This window comes from Mesoplodon bidens, assembly GCF_964165515.1.
Source record: "Mesoplodon bidens genome assembly, chromosome: X".
Lineage (NCBI taxonomy): Eukaryota > Metazoa > Chordata > Mammalia > Artiodactyla > Ziphiidae > Mesoplodon > Mesoplodon bidens.
Window position 1 is genome coordinate 47,050,498 of NC_138163.1, and position 15,583 is coordinate 47,066,080.

General features: G+C 40.6%; 2 protein-coding genes across 12 annotated transcripts in view; both read right to left on the reverse strand.

Annotated features, from left to right (window-relative positions):
• The window catches only part of LOC308609244 (NACHT, LRR and PYD domains-containing protein 12-like), a 48,655-nt gene that overhangs the window by 17,475 nt on the left and 15,597 nt on the right, over positions 1-15,583 (reverse strand). For 8 of the 11 annotated variants that reach the window (XM_081222898.1, XM_081222896.1, XM_081222901.1 and 5 more), the window contains 3 exons: positions 6,509-6,596; positions 5,420-5,464; positions 1,064-2,723 (listed from right to left, as the gene is read on the reverse strand). In XM_081222898.1, the coding sequence (XP_081079024.1) occupies positions 1,064-2,723; positions 5,420-5,464; positions 6,509-6,578 (1,775 nt within the window). In that variant the 5' untranslated portion in view covers positions 6,579-6,596. The remainder of the gene's footprint in view (positions 1-1,063; positions 2,724-5,419; positions 5,465-6,508; positions 6,597-15,583) is intronic. The other 3 variants (XM_081222902.1, XM_081222906.1, XM_081222904.1) reach the window with 1 other exon arrangement.
• LOC308608872 (large ribosomal subunit protein mL54-like) lies at positions 10,472-10,907 on the reverse strand (the record flags this gene model as incomplete). The annotated part of the gene is made up of 1 exon (XM_081222195.1): positions 10,472-10,907. Exon 1 carries the CDS (start codon positions 10,877-10,879, stop codon positions 10,472-10,474), a length of 408 nt encoding a protein of 135 aa, XP_081078321.1. The 5' UTR covers positions 10,880-10,907.

Below are 15,583 nucleotides of genomic sequence, written 5' to 3' on the forward strand. Positions count from 1 at the left end.
TGGATTGAAGCTGTCATGAATTCATGAAGACACTGTAGCCAAAGTGCTTCATAATTCCAAGTCCATGTAACTTCTCATAACCCTTCCCCTGTGGTCCCAAAGTCTTGCTGCACCTCCCTTCCCCTCCTCACTTTCCACAAACACACCTATGCCATGCTCAATTCCACCTCTATGCTACTGCCCACTGAGGAGCTAACAATTACCAGAGAAAAGACTCGGGTTAACTCACTTCCCAAGTTGAGCCTTCTGCCCACTCCTGTCTCCTTCTCAAGGTCCCCTACCCCTCACCTGGCCCCACAACTAAATGAGAGGCACAGTCCATATTAACCTGAGTACTGAGAACAGACTTATGACCAGTGGCATTTTCCAGACAATGCAGGTATAAGTTTTCTTGGCTGCTTTAGTAAGTCAGTAGAGCTGTATTTTGTAATATACAGAGTACATACTGTGTAAGTGGTTTACCTAAGCCTCTTTGAACTCCAGCTCTCAACTCTCCATGTAGGTGTGAGTCTAGCAGAAAGAACCCAGGCTTTATAGCAATATACACAGGAGTGCAGCTCTGTCCCATACCAACCTGGAGCTCTTTGAGGCCTCAGTGATGAAATATATGTAGAGAAGAGTGAGGACAAATTGAACATTAAGTTTACAACTTTTTCCAGAATTGTCATCAACACCAAAATGGCAGAGTCTTCAATGATAATCTTAATGATTTATATGCTCGTAACTTTTTATAATTATAAAGCACCTTTACAGAGAGACAGTGAAGACTAATGGACACTCACATACACACACTTACAGTGGCTAACACAGTGCCTGGCACATAGTTACATTCTCACAAATGTTAGCTTTCCCTCAGTGTCTACCTTGGCCAGTGTTCAATATGTGATAGATACTCAATAAATCCTTATTGTGTTGATTGACATACAATATGGAAAGCAGAGATAATTCAGTTTATTTATTGGCAATGCTAGAAATGATTATGTGCCTCAATACTTGAAATAAACAAGAAGGCCTATCATTTCTGTAGGCCAAAACACTGGTGAAAAGACATTAGTATACTCACTGATTAAGTGTCAAGGTTGGTGGCATGAATGCTGAAGCTCGATCTTCCTCCTCAAATCCAAGTAGATGCTGACACTTCAGAGACACTGACAGGTGACTATGACTGCTTTTTACACAGAATGACATAGCCAGAATGTCCATTTTTGTATAGGTAGGTTGAAGCAGTATAATTGACCCTAAATCATCAATTATTCTTTTTGCATATTCTTCTTCCTGAATCTCATACAAACAGTGAAACAAGTCCATTGGCTCAATCTGTAACCTAGAAGATTTATCTTTTATTTCTTTCTCAGTCCACTTCAGCAACTCCTCTCGAAGTCCTGGAGACACTTTTCTCCCAAAAGTTGTTTCCACAGACTTTCCCTTTCCTTTATGTAAGAGGCCAAATAAGAACTGTATTGTTAATGATGAAAACCCTTTTCCATATTGTTGGAATATTTCTTGCCACGTTTTCCCCACTTGATCAAAAAACATCCAGCTGCTGTCATTCTTCAAGGCATAGAACACAGCAGTCAGGAACTCTTGGAAACTGAAGTGAAGGAAAGTATAGACACTGACACCTCCTTCAACTTTTTTCAAAAAGTGATTGAGAAAAGTGCAGTTGGTATCATACACTCCTATTCCATGTCTTCTGAGGTCACTGATTTCAAACAGGACCTGCTGGTTCTGCAGTCCCTCTGCAGCCAAAGAGCAAAGGCCCCACAGGCAACTCTGTCCCTTCCACACCGAGATGCCTGTAAGGGTTTTGAGGCACTTGGAAAAGTAGAACAGATACACATCAGTCATGGTTTGAAGTGATCTCATAAGAGTCCTATCACCATCTCCCTGTGACTGCAGGACACTGCAGATCATCCAGGAGATGATGGGAAGAGAAGACATGATGTCAAGGCCTTCATTTTCTCGCAGACCATAAAAAACTCTCATTGCAGCATTAGCACCTGAAAACTGACTCAAGAAATATGCTCTTTTTTCAGCATCTGTAAACCACAGGATCTCTGCCTGGGTAGCTTGTTTTAACAGAGAATGAAGCTTCTTCATGGATGTAGGCCGGGCAGTTATCAGGAGGGAGGATTCAGGAAACAGTTTTTTCCTCACGAAACTACATAAGAGGGTCTCTACTGGCTTCCTCTCCAGGGGATTGGCACTAAGATCCTCTTCCTGGTCACCTACAGGGTACTGAAGCTCAGGAAATCCATCAAGAATGAACAGAAGCTTCTCTGGATATACAAGAATAACATCCAGGATTGGTCCATCTATATCTTGAAAAGTGTTAGTGATCAGGTCAGCAGCACTAAGGTTAGCAAAACGGCTTATTTCTCTGCAATTTACATAGATGAGATAGTCAAATCTGCCTGGAGTAACCATTCCTGCTGCCCAGTCAAACATGAACTTATGCACCACAGCTGTTTTCCCAATCCCAGCACATCCCTGAAGCACCACAGTTTGGGATAAGCTGGAGCCCTCTTCATCAGGATCAAATATATGTTCCATCTCAATAAAATTATTTTGTTGAGGAATTCCGCACGGTGGCTTCTCTGATATACAGTGTTCTTTTACAACAAGCAGTCGTGACTCTATATGCTTGCCATGGTGATAACATTTGTCAACTCCTTTTTTTAGGTATTTTTCTTTTAGATGTTTTCTAAATACTTTCCTGTAATCTAATGGGGCGACACCAAGAGTCAGTAATCACAGAATCCTAGACAACAGTACAAACAACAACTATAACGAATACTACCATCACCACCATCTCTACTCATGATGTTTCAAAGGCTCCTCAAACTTCATGCATCTGAGCTCTTGATTTCTATTCCACTGCCCGCCCCCACCCCCCCAAAAAAACCCTCCTCAGGGCTCAGAAAAATGTTAGGATTCATTATTTCTTTTTTCCCCTTGAATCCTCCACATCTATTTAGCAAGGCCTATCATTTATATCTCCAAAGTAAGCCTCCAATCCATTTATTTGCCACTACAACCTCAAATACCACCCAAGTACAAGGCACTATCAACTCTTTCCTGGACGGCTGAAACAGCCTCCTACTCATCTATACTGTTGCCATCTATGGCTCCTCTCCACACAAGCAGCCAACGTGATCTGCTAAAAATATCAATTACATCATGTCACTGCCATGGCCCAAAACTTTTCAAGAGCTTTTCATTGCACTTGATATAAAATCCAAAATCCTTACCTCATCCTACAAGGTCTGCTATGATCTGGGCCCTATCTACCTTCACTCCCCAGCCTTTTATATCACTCTCCTTCTCAGTCCCTATACTAAAGCCACACTGGCTTACTTTTAGTTCCTCACAAACGCCATGTTCTTTCCCACTTCCAGGCCTTTCCACCAGCTATTCTCTCTGCCTGGAACACACTTCTTCCTGCTCTTCCCATGGAGATCCCTTTCTCATCCTTCAGACCTTAAACATTGCCTCCTAGAAGAAGACTTCCCTGACCACCCAGTTTAAAGCAGATCCTCTCTACTATACCCTCTCCCAGGACCCTGTTTTCCCTTTATAGCACTTAGCACAATTTACAATTGTCTTGTTTATTTTTTTCATTATCTGTCTTTCCCACTAATCTACATGAAAACAAGGACCTTGTCTGTCTTTTTCATCATAGTACCCTAAGTACCTAGCTGGTGCCTGGAATATGGTAGACACTCAATATTTATTGAAAATGGCTATAAATGCTTGCTTTTGAATTAAAAACAAGCCATTTATTATGCCTATTCTGTGTCAGATACTGTACTAGGCCCTTTACATACATTTTTTAAAATTTAATCATCATAATAATCCCATGAAGTAGGTATTATCCAGATTTTATAGTTGAGGAAACTGAAAACTTATAACCAGGGTTATACATTCATGGGTGTGCAATCTGTGCTTAGGCCTCGTGCTCAGAGGATCCATACTTGGTGTAATACTCTGCTGTTCCTATCTTGAAATTCTTAATAATTTTTGAACAAGGAATCCTGTCTTTTCATTTTGCACCATACCCCATAAATATGTAGCCAGTCCTGCTTATAGCATTGGGTAACTTGTCCAAGGTTCGACAGCTAGTAAATGGCAGAGACTTCAATTAAGACTCAGGTTTGTCTGAAGCCATGGCCTATATGCTTAAATACTATATTACATAGTTTTTCACTTTCTGCAACTAGAAAAAATAATCCAAGGAGTCAGTTATCAAGTTCAAACTCCTGTTAAGTGAATATCTAAGCTAGTATTTTCCAAATAAGTTTCTTGTGTAACATTTTTGCAAGATATTAATAGGAGAGCTGTGAAAAAGGTGTGCAGTGGTCAAATAAGGTAAGGGGAATGCACCTTCTATCCCATTTTAGAGTTTCTCAATACATATTAGCATATGAAAGGCTCTGAGCGAATCAACAGTTAAAAAAAAAAACAGACTGTTCAACTTTGTTTAATCCACTATTTTCTGGACTTAAATGACTACAGAACCCTTTATTAAAAGCAAAATTATTAACTCCTGGAGAATAGTATTCTGTAGAATTCAGGTTGGGGAATGCTGATCTAGATAAGTGTCTGCAAACTTTTTCTGTAAAGTTCCATAAATAGATTAGGCTTTTAGGTCTCTGCTACAATTATAGGCATGCCTTGGAGATATTGCGGGTTTCGTTCCAGACCACTGCAATAAAGCGAATATTGCAATAAAGCAAGTCACACAAACTTTTTGGTTTCCTAGTGCATATAAAAGTTACACTTACACTAATTGTACTGTAGCCTATTAGGTGTGCAATAGCATTATATCTAAAAAACAATGTACATACCTTAATTAAAAAGTACTTTATTGCAAAAAATTGCTAATCATCATCTGGCAACACAGGGTTGCCACAAATCTTCAATTTGTAAAGAACCACAATATCTGTGAAGTACAATAAAATGAAGCGCAATGAAACAAGGTATACCTTTACTCAACTCTGCCATATTAGTGTGAAAGCAGCCCTAGACAATATGTAAATGAATGGGCATGGGTGGTTCCAGTAAAAGTTTATTTACAAAAACAGGCAGCTGGCTGGATTTGGCCCACTAGCTGTAATTTGTTGACCTCAGTCTAGATCATTCCAGAAGCAGACTGGTCTATTCTATCCATAAAGTCCTGTTTATCTGGGGCTTGACTACCATCATCAGAGGTCCTCCTAGTATTTGAATATCTATCCTAAATGATATAAAAGTCCTATTTGTTATGACAGTTTGGGACTTCATGAATATTACCAAAAAAACCATTGATTGTTGCTCAGTGAATATGGGGGAAGAAATGGGAGAGGAGTGGGGATGAATGGGGTTCATGGGAGACACTATTCCCAAAACAGAAAAAGAGTAAATCAGAAAAGACATCTACCTGTAAGCTCCTTCCATGAAAATGAAGCCAGAGAACTTGAAGCAGCTGTGGGAGGAAGAGCTGGGGTTAAGAGTATCGCAAATACACGTTTGTACCAAAACATGAAATCCACACAAATTTAGTCACACTGTTACAGCCATTCATGCTGTTGCCCAAACGGAAATAAAACAAAGAAAGAAAGCCATCTCACATCTATTCTAACTTACCAAAAAGGTATTTCATAGCTAATGTCCAACATAAAGTAAACCTAAGAAATTCCCACACAAATATATTTAGGGTGTAAACAGTTATATTTATATGATAAATAAGGAAAATTTTAGGCATGAACTTAAAGGGGCATTCATTATTTGAAGTGACTGTTACTGGTATTTTGTTTTCCTTTGAACGTTAGCTTATTGCTTCTGTTGGAGCTTCTGTTGAGTCTAACTTGTTAATGAGAAAGAATAAGACATTGTTGATGTTAGTTGGACAGAAATATACAATGACCTACATTCAAATGCACACACACACACACACACACACACACCTTCACATGCCTATAGGTTTTTAGTACTTGCACACCTTTATAGGCAAGAGTGAGACATAGTTGGGAGCTGTGACTAGGTGGATGGGAGGAAGCAGAGTATGGAGAGACAGATATTAGAATGTCACAGAAATGAGCAGCAAGTGAGTGGTCTGTTGAAGATAACCAGTTTCTATTCCCCATAACTAAACATTCCTTGGAGTTCAGGAATCAGCCACATGGGGAGGGACTCCAGAAATCTTCACTCTTTACTCTTTTGTGCTGTCTCCTGTGAAAATCTGTGGTTACAGTAAAGGAAGAGACTTAAGAGTCTTTTATGATTATAGATGCTTTGGGGACTATGGAAAACATTATAAATACCAGATGTCTCTTCACAAAAATTGTGGAGAGATTATTAATGGCTAAATTCTGTATCCATGTAATACCTTAATACACATATACCTATACACATACAACACAATTTTAAAGATTCAGAAAAATCCCACAGTCCATGAGGAGAAGTAGGGGAAAGAGAATGAACAAGATTACCTAGATTATACCCTCTTTTACCTCATTCAGTTACTCACCTTTCTGTTCAGACAATAAGCTCCAGGTGCAAGCAGGTTCCATATCTTTTCGTTTCTTTTGACTGTTCATCCTGGCAAATCAAGAAGACTGTAACCCAAGAGAGAAATGATGACTTTAAGGCCTGGTGGAAGCCCAGAGTAAAAAAGTAACTCAAGAAAGACTACTCAAAGCATCACAGAGCTGGGGAAGAGAAAAGGCCTAGTAACCAAGTAGAGAGCTAGCGTGGGACTAGGAGATCACAGGAAGATAGACCAAAATCAACAGTCTTCAGCTTGAAGAGAAAATAAATAAATAAATAAAATAAAGAGAGGATAGAATGTCCACAGACTTTTGAAGAGTACAAATACGGGAAATGTCAAATTGAACTCTAAAATGCGTTAAGGGAAGGATAGGATTTAGGCAGTATACCTCTAATGTTTGTGGTCAAGATAAGAAAGAATGACTGTGTCCTTCTACAACACAGTCAACTTGGTACCACTGGTCAAGGGAGAATTCTAAGACCACAGATTAGAATACTGTGGTATAAGAGAAACGGTCTAGAGAGTCAGGAGATCCAAGCCCTAGTTCCATTTCTATAACTATCTACCTATGGACCTTGAGTAAGATTCTTCTACTTTCTGAATCTGTTTTATTATTTTCAAAATGGTGGAGAGAATGTTAGCCCAGGTTTCTTTCCAGGTTGAACATTGTAAGATCAGTGGTCCTAAGTCCCAGCTGCACATTAGAATTACCTTCATACCACCTTCCAGAATGTGTTTTCTTTGTTGCAATATTACTTATCAATTTCTAACACACTTGATTATTTTCTTATGAGTTAGGTTTATTATTCACTTTCAGTATTTCCCCTTAAATTGAATTATTGGCCCCAATTCTCAGCCCTTGCCATGAACTTGGCAGGTCCACAACAAAGAAGTGGAACTTATTTTCCCACCTCTTATCTTTGAGCTCAGCTTTGAAACTTGCTCTGGGTAATGGAGTGTACACAGATGTGACTCAAGTAGGGGCCTGATATGTGCTTGCACAGTTGTACATACTCCCTCTTGTGATTCTGCCACTGGCATGAGATGAGCCATGAGAGAAACAAGCCCCAGGTAGTCCACTCATCCACAGATGAGAAATACATGCAGTAGAGCCACCCCAGTTTACTCATAGTCCTGCAGCAAGAAAAATAGAGTCACCCCAGCCCGAATCAGAGCTGCCCAACAGAGTCCCAGCTGAGTCCCAGCTGGCCTCCAGATCGGTGAGAATACGTGCTTAATAAATTCTTAACTTTTCATGCCACTGAGATTTTGTGCTTGTTGTTATATGTATTGTTGTGGCAATAGCTAACTAATACATCTTGCTAGAGAGTAAATGCCTAGAAAGTGTTTGACATAGAGAAGACATTCATTAAATGTTCATTGAATAAATGAATAAAATCTTAAAAATACTACAGTGCCTAGTCTGCATTCCTGATCAATTAAATCAGAATCTTTGATGATGAGGTTTGGCATCGACTTTTTTTTAAAGCTCCCAAGGTGATTCAAATACGCAGCCAGGGAAAAGAGCCACTGTTCTAAGAATTAGCTATTTTTGATAGAGTGTACTGGTGAAACACACAGGCTTTGGAATCAAACAGATGTGTTCAGGCCCTGACTCTACCACTTACTATGTGACAACCACGGAATTAACATCTCTAAGCCTCAGATTCCTCAACTATTAAATAGGGATAACAACAGTTTATAACAACAGTTGATCACAACCTTTCTTAAAAGGTTATTATGAGGATTAAATGAAGTATGCATACGAAGTATTCAGTACACTACATGGTACACAGTAAGGGCTCAATAATCCTAAACTATAGCTAATGTTGGCATTGCTGTATCATTTGATAAAGAGTAAAAATGTCTGAACTCAGATAGACCTTACTTAAATTCCATTTCCACTGCTTTCTAGCAAGATGACTTCGAGTAAAGTTACTTAAACTCCTGAGACTACAGTAACCCATCTGTAAAATATGGTGATAATAATAACTACTTCATTATTTTGTTGTGAGGATTAAATAAGATGACACACATAAAACTTTTAGCAGAGGACCAAGTGCAATATAAATAATGTTAGAGAAAAATAAGTTGGCATTTATTACAACTGACAGAAAGAAGTTACATTCTATTAAAATCTCCACATAACAACTTCTTATGAGACAGAGTGTTCCCAGCACAGTGTTATATTCCCACATCCTGGGTTCTTTTCCCAGTCACTAGGAATAGCATGTCCTCTAAAAAGTAGAAAAAAAATTCTCTAGTTACAAATTACTCCGGTAAGCACTCCTGCCCTCAGGTAATGGAGCTGGAGGGGTACATGGTCACTCACTCTCTTCCTAGGCAATCTCTACGATGCCCATGATTTCAATCATTCCTTACAACTCCTAACTGTTTATCCCAGTCTAGCCCTCTTCTCTCAGATCCAGATTTATTCATCTAACGGCTTACTCAACATCTCCACTTAGATGCTGACACCTCTCTTTTTCTTACCTCTGCTGATAACTACTGTTTGGTTTGTCCAGCATTCTTTCACTGATCTTGGTTTTGATAAGATATCCCATATATCTTGTGTGTGTGTGTGTGTGTGTGTGTGTGTGTGTGTGTGTGTGGCAGGGTTGCAATTTAATAGGGTAGTCAGGGAGGTGTCAATGAGAAGGCAACATCAGAGCAAAGGCCTGGAGGTGAAAGAGGGAGCCTTGAGAACATCCGGGGGAAGAGCGGCGCATGCAGAGGGCCCAGGGGCAGCACCATGCTTGGCACGTTGGATGAACAGTGAGGAGGCCCGTGGCCAATTACAACTTCTGTTTTTACTGAGAGCCATGGGGAAACATGGGAGGGTTGGGACGATCCGCCTGCCCAGAACAGGCCACCAGCGAGGGCAGGTGTGGGGTAATCTGCCTGTCAGAGTCCTCCTAAGAGGATGAGGGCCCTCATTTTCCTGGGACCAGACAGAATTAGCCTCGGGGACCCTGCCCTGCCCTACCTGTCCAGCTCTGGAGGAGCCTGGAGGACAAGAGGGCCCTGGTCCAGCCCCCCAAGCAGTGTGGTCCTGGCACTGTGTGTGTGTGTCCTCCAGCTTCCTTCAATCTGGTGGGCACCAGTGGGGGTGGATGGACAGGAGAATGATGAGTAAGCCCAGGTCCCTCGGCTCAAGTGACTGGCCAATGAAGATAACCCCTGTGACCCTGGCAGAAAGGAATGAGAAGTCCCTTCCTTCTGGCTGGGCTTACTGAACTGGATAGGGGGTGTCAGCTAGAAGCCCTGGAGCCACCCCTGCCCGAGGGAACTACCCACTGGAGTTAAAAGAACCCAGAGATGGAGAGCCACATAGCTGAATACTGAAGCACCTGGATCCAGCCATGCCTGAAGTCAGACCGTACCCCTGGACATTTCAGTTCCTGAAGCTCACAAAGACTCTCTTCTGCTCCGGATGACTTGATTCAGCTGTGAGTCCAGTGCAACCCAGAGCGGCTTGGCTAGAAAACCCTTCCCCTCGAGGATGGAGGTTGGGGCCTCTTGGGCAATGCTAGGAATTCCAGAAATGAAGGTGAGCAGCTCAGTGAGGCTGGGAGGGGAAGATGGACCTGCAGACGCCCAGCAATCATTGGGTGGAGACTGGGCCATGGGACCACTGGGTCTGAAGTGCCCACCTCCCCACTGCCTGCCCCAAGTCTCTCCTGGCCCTGACATGCGACGACACCCAGAGGCATCTGGAGCCTGCCAGCAATTGCCCCAAGAAGTCTTTATTGGCCCCCAGGGCCCTGATTCAGCCTCAGTGCAGGGGCCATCCAGTAACCCCAGTGAGGGTGGTAGTCTCCTCTGTTCTCGGAGAAGTCTGTTTTTCCAGAAAATAAAAAGTCCAGGGGGTGGGCTGGGGGAGGTACCCACCACATCTCCTCCAGGTCACTGGAGGGTCATGGTGTTCTGGTCCCTCCCCCTCTAGAACTTCTCGTTCTTGCTCAGCCAGTAGTGGTGCCAAATGTTGTGTTTCCACAGCAGCCAACAGTACTCCCGGGTCTCAGGGTCCAGCTCCTCCAGATTCTTGGGGGGACCCACGTTCATCTGGAACAGCCACTCTGGGTACTCGGAATCCGCCTTCAGGACCACATCCTGGCCCTCCTTGTAGATGTTGACACCCATGGCGTGCGTGGTGAGCTGGATGGGGTCTGTACACACCTCTGGGTCCTTCAGGGTGTCACCGACCACAGCACCCTTGCCCCCCTTAATGACCGGTCTCTTGGCATAATCTCGTACATGGAGTCTTACAGAAGCGGCAGGGTCTGGGAGCTCCCGAACCCGCCAGCCGGCCAAGCTCCAAGTAGCACCGAAGAGGCGCCTGGCCGCCATGACGTATCCCGGCCGCCTGCACGTGCACGTTTCCCTCCCATATCTCTTAATGGAATAATCAGATTCTCTGTGCCTGAATTTTAAAACCTGAGTGGGGAGTATAGAGGCAGAGGTTCTGATACCCAAATGCTCCAGGCTTCCTTAGTTCCTGACCTCCCTGGAACCTTGTTTTTGAGCACTTCATGTAGTTTCAAGTAACTCCAGTATCCTTCCAAAAATCTCTATTTTTGCTCGAGTTAAGTTATTCAGAATCAATTTCTATTGCCTGCAACTAAAGAACTCTGACATAGAAATTATACCAGAAACACTAACAACAAGCTATCAGAAAGAGAAATTAAGAAAACAATCCCATTCACAGTTGCATCAAAAAGAATAAAATACCTGGGAATAAGTCTACCTAAGGAGATAAAAGACGTGTACTCAGAAAACTATAAGACACTGATGAAACTGAAGATGACACAAAGAGATGGAAAGATATACTGCACTCATGGATTGGAAAAATTAATATTGTTAAAATGACCATATTACCCAAGGCAATCGACAGATTCACTGCAATCCCTATCAAAATACCAATGGCATTTTTCACAGAACAAATATTCTAAAATTTGTGTGGCAATACAAAAGACCCCAATTAGCTAAAATAATCTTGAGAAAGAAAAACAAAACATAAAGTATCATGCTACCTGATCTCAAACTATACTACAAAGCTACAGTAATCAAAGCAGTATGGTACTGGCACAAAAACAGACACAGATCAATGGAATACAATAGACAGCCCAGAAATGATTTATATGGGCAATTAATCTACAACAAAGGAGGAAAAAATAAACAATGGGGAAAACATAGCCTCTTCAATAAATGGTGTTGGGAAAACTTCATTCAAAAGAATCAAACTGGACTACTTTCTCATGTCATATACAAAAATAAACTCAAAATAGATTGAAGACTTAAATGTAAGACCTGAAACCATAAAACTTCTAGAAGAAAACACAGGCAGTACACACTTTGATATCAGTCTTAGCAATATTCTTTTGGATATGTCTCCTCAGGTAAAAGAAACAAGAGCAAGAATCAACAAATGGGACTACATCAAACTAAAAAGCTTTTACACAGTGAAGGAAACTATCAACAAAATGAAAAGGCCACCTGCTGAATGGGAGACAATATTTGCAAATGATATATCCTATAGGGGTTAATTTCCAAAATATACTAAGAACTCATAAAACTCATCATCAAAAAAAACAAACAACCCAATTAAAAAATGGGCAGAGGAGGGCTTCCCTGGTGGCGCAGTGGTTGAGAGTCTGTCTGCTGATGCGGGGGACACGGGTTCATGCCCTGGTCCGGGAAGATTCCACATGCTGTGGAGCGGCTGGGTCCGTAAGCCATGGCCGCTGAGCCTGCGCATCCGGAGCCTGTGCTCCACAATGGGAGAGGCCATAACAGTGAGAGGCCCGCATACCGCAAAAAAAAAAAAAAAAAAATGGGCAGAGGAACTGAATAGCCTTTTTTCCAAAGAAGACATACAGATGGCCAACAAGAATATGAAAAGCTGCTCAATATCACTAATCATCAAGGAAATGCAAATGAAAACCACAATGAGATACCACCTCACACCTGTCAGAAAGGCTATTATCAAAAAGACAGTAACAAGTGTTGGCAAGGATATGGAGAAAAGGGAACCCTTGCGCACTGTTGGTGAGAATGTAAGTTGGTGCAGCCACTATGGAAAACAGTATGGAGATTCCTCAAAAAATTAAAAATAGAACTACCATAAAATCCAGCAATTCCACTTATGGGTATTTATCTGAAGAAAATGAAAACATTAATCAGAAAATACATAAACAACCCTATGTTCATCACAGCACTAGTTTTTTTTTTAATTTTTATTGGAGTACAGTTGATTAACAATGTTGTTAGTTTCAGGTGTACAGCAAAGTGAGTTATACATATACATATATCCACTTTTTTATTTTTTTTATTTTTTCCAGTTGTTTTTAAATTTTTTTAACATCTTTACTGGAGTATAATTGCTTTACAGTGGTGTGTTAGTTTCTGCTTTATAACAAAGTGAATCAGCTATACATATACATATATCCCCATATCTCCTCCCTCTTGCGTTTCCCTCCCACCTTCCTTATCCCACTCCTCTAGGTATCCACTCATTTTTAGACTCTTTTTCCATGTAGGCCATTACAGAGTATTGAGTAGAGTTCCCTGTGCCATATAGTAGGTCCGTATTAGTTATCTATTTTATATATAGTAGTGTGTATATGTCAATCCCAATCTTCCAATTTATCCCTCCCCCACACCTTACCCCCTGGTAATCATAAGTTTGTTTTCTACATCTGTAATTCTATTTCTGTTTTGTAGATAAGTTCATCTGTACACTTTTTTTAGATTCATATATTTGTCTTTCTCTGACTTACTTCACTCAGTATGACAATCCCTAGGTCCATCCATGTTGCTGCAAATGGCATTATTTTGTTCTTTTTTGTGGCTGAGTAATATTCCATTGTATATATGTACTACAGCTTCTTTATCCATTCCTCTGTTGATGGACATTTAGGTTGCTTACATGTCCTGGCTATTTGTAAACAGTGCTGTAATGAACACTGGGGTGCATGTATCTTTTCAATTTATGGTTTTCTCCGGATATATGCCCAGGAGTGGGATTGCTGGATCATATGGTAGCTCTGTTTTTAGTTTTTTAAGGAACCTCCATACTGTTCTCCATAGTGGCTGTACCAGTTTACATTCCCACCAACAGTGTAGGATGGTTCCCTTTTCTCCACACCCTCTCCAGCATTTATTGTTTGTAGATTTTTTGATGATGGCCATTCTGACCGGTGTGAGGTGATATCTCATTGTAGTTTTGATTTGCATTTCTCTAATAATTAGTGATGTTGAGTATCTTTCCATGTGCTTTTTAGCCATCTGTATATCTTCTTTGGAGAAATGTCTACTTAGATCATCCACCCATATTTTGATTGGGTTGTTTTTTGATACTGCATTGCAGCATTATTTATAATAGCCAAGATATGGAAGGAACCTAAGTTCCCATTGATAGATGAATATATATATATATATATATAATGGAACAGTACTCAGCCATGAAATCGTGCCATTTGCAACAACATGGATGGACCTACAGTGTATTATACTAAGCAAAATAAGTCAGATAAAGACAAATACCACATAATCTCACTTATATGTGTAATCTAAAAAACAAAATGAATTAACAAGCATAATTAAACAGAAACAGAGATTAAACAGATACAGAGAACAAAAGGTGGTAGCCAGACTGGAGGAGACTGGTGGAGGAGAGAAATAAGTGAGGGAGATCAAGAGGTACAAACTTTCAGTTACAAAGTAAATGAGTTACAGTGTGGGGAATATGCTCAATAATTATGTAATATCTTTGTATGGTAACAGATGACAACTAGACTTACGGTGACATTTTGAAATGTATAGAAATATTGAATCACTATGTTGTGTACCAGAAACTAACATAGTGTTGTAGGTTAATTATACTTCCAAAACAAACAAAGAAACAAACTCCTAGAAAAAGAAATCAGATTTGTGACCACCAGCGGTGGGGAGGGGGGAATTAGGTGAAGGTAGTCAAAAGGTACAAACTTCCAGTTATAAGATAAACTAAGTACTATGGATGTAATATACAGCATGATGAAGATAATTAACACTGCTGTATAAAAGTTGTTAAGAGAGTAAATCCTAAGAGTTCTCACCACCAGGAAAAAATATTTTTTCTATTTCTTTAATGTTGTACCTATATGAGACGACATAATCATTTCATGATGTATGTAAGTCATATCACTATGCTGTACATCTTAAACTTACACAGTGCAGTATGTCAATTATATCTCAAAAAAACTAGAAAAAAAAGAAATTGAAAAGAAAAAGAAATTATACCAGAGAGTGAGTTACAGTCAACAGACCTTTAGGGAACTATGGGGTATTTTATAACTGGTTATTAGACCCAGTTAGAGTAAAAGGCTGTGAGATGGCCCAAATTCCACGATGGGAAAGTAGTATCCATTGTACTAGGAGTTCCACTAGAATATATGGAATCGTTATGCAAAGTACCAAAAGGTGCCCCCTTCAAGAAGAGAAATCAAAGTAAGTAATTCAGTCTCCTCCAAGCAGCTGGATTACAAAATGGTAAAATGGTGCCTCTTCCTCTAGGCTAGGGGAGCACCAAGCTAGGGAACACAGGTTAGAGAGCAGGGTATGGGCTAATTTCAGTCCCCCTTCACACCCTTGGCTGTGTGCCTTTTCAGTCAACAAACTGTACAACTTTTCATGGTGACTTGACATGGTATGCATGCTGCCAAAAACAGGAGAAAGAAATGCTACAAATCTCACCTCCAGGCCTAAAATGAGACTCTGGGTTTTTTTTATTGAGATATAATTCACATATCATAAAACTTACCCTTTTAAAGTGTACAATTCATTGCTTTGTAGTACATTCACAAAGTTTTGCAACCATCACCACTACCCAATTCCAGAACATTTTCATCACCCCAAAGGAAATGCTGTACTCATTAAGCAGACACTCCACATTCTGCCCCCACCTCAGCCCCTGGCAACCACAATTCTACTTTATGTCTCTAAGGATTTGCCTATTCTGGACATTTCATATAAATGCAATCATACAATACGTGTCCTTTTGTGTCTGGCTTC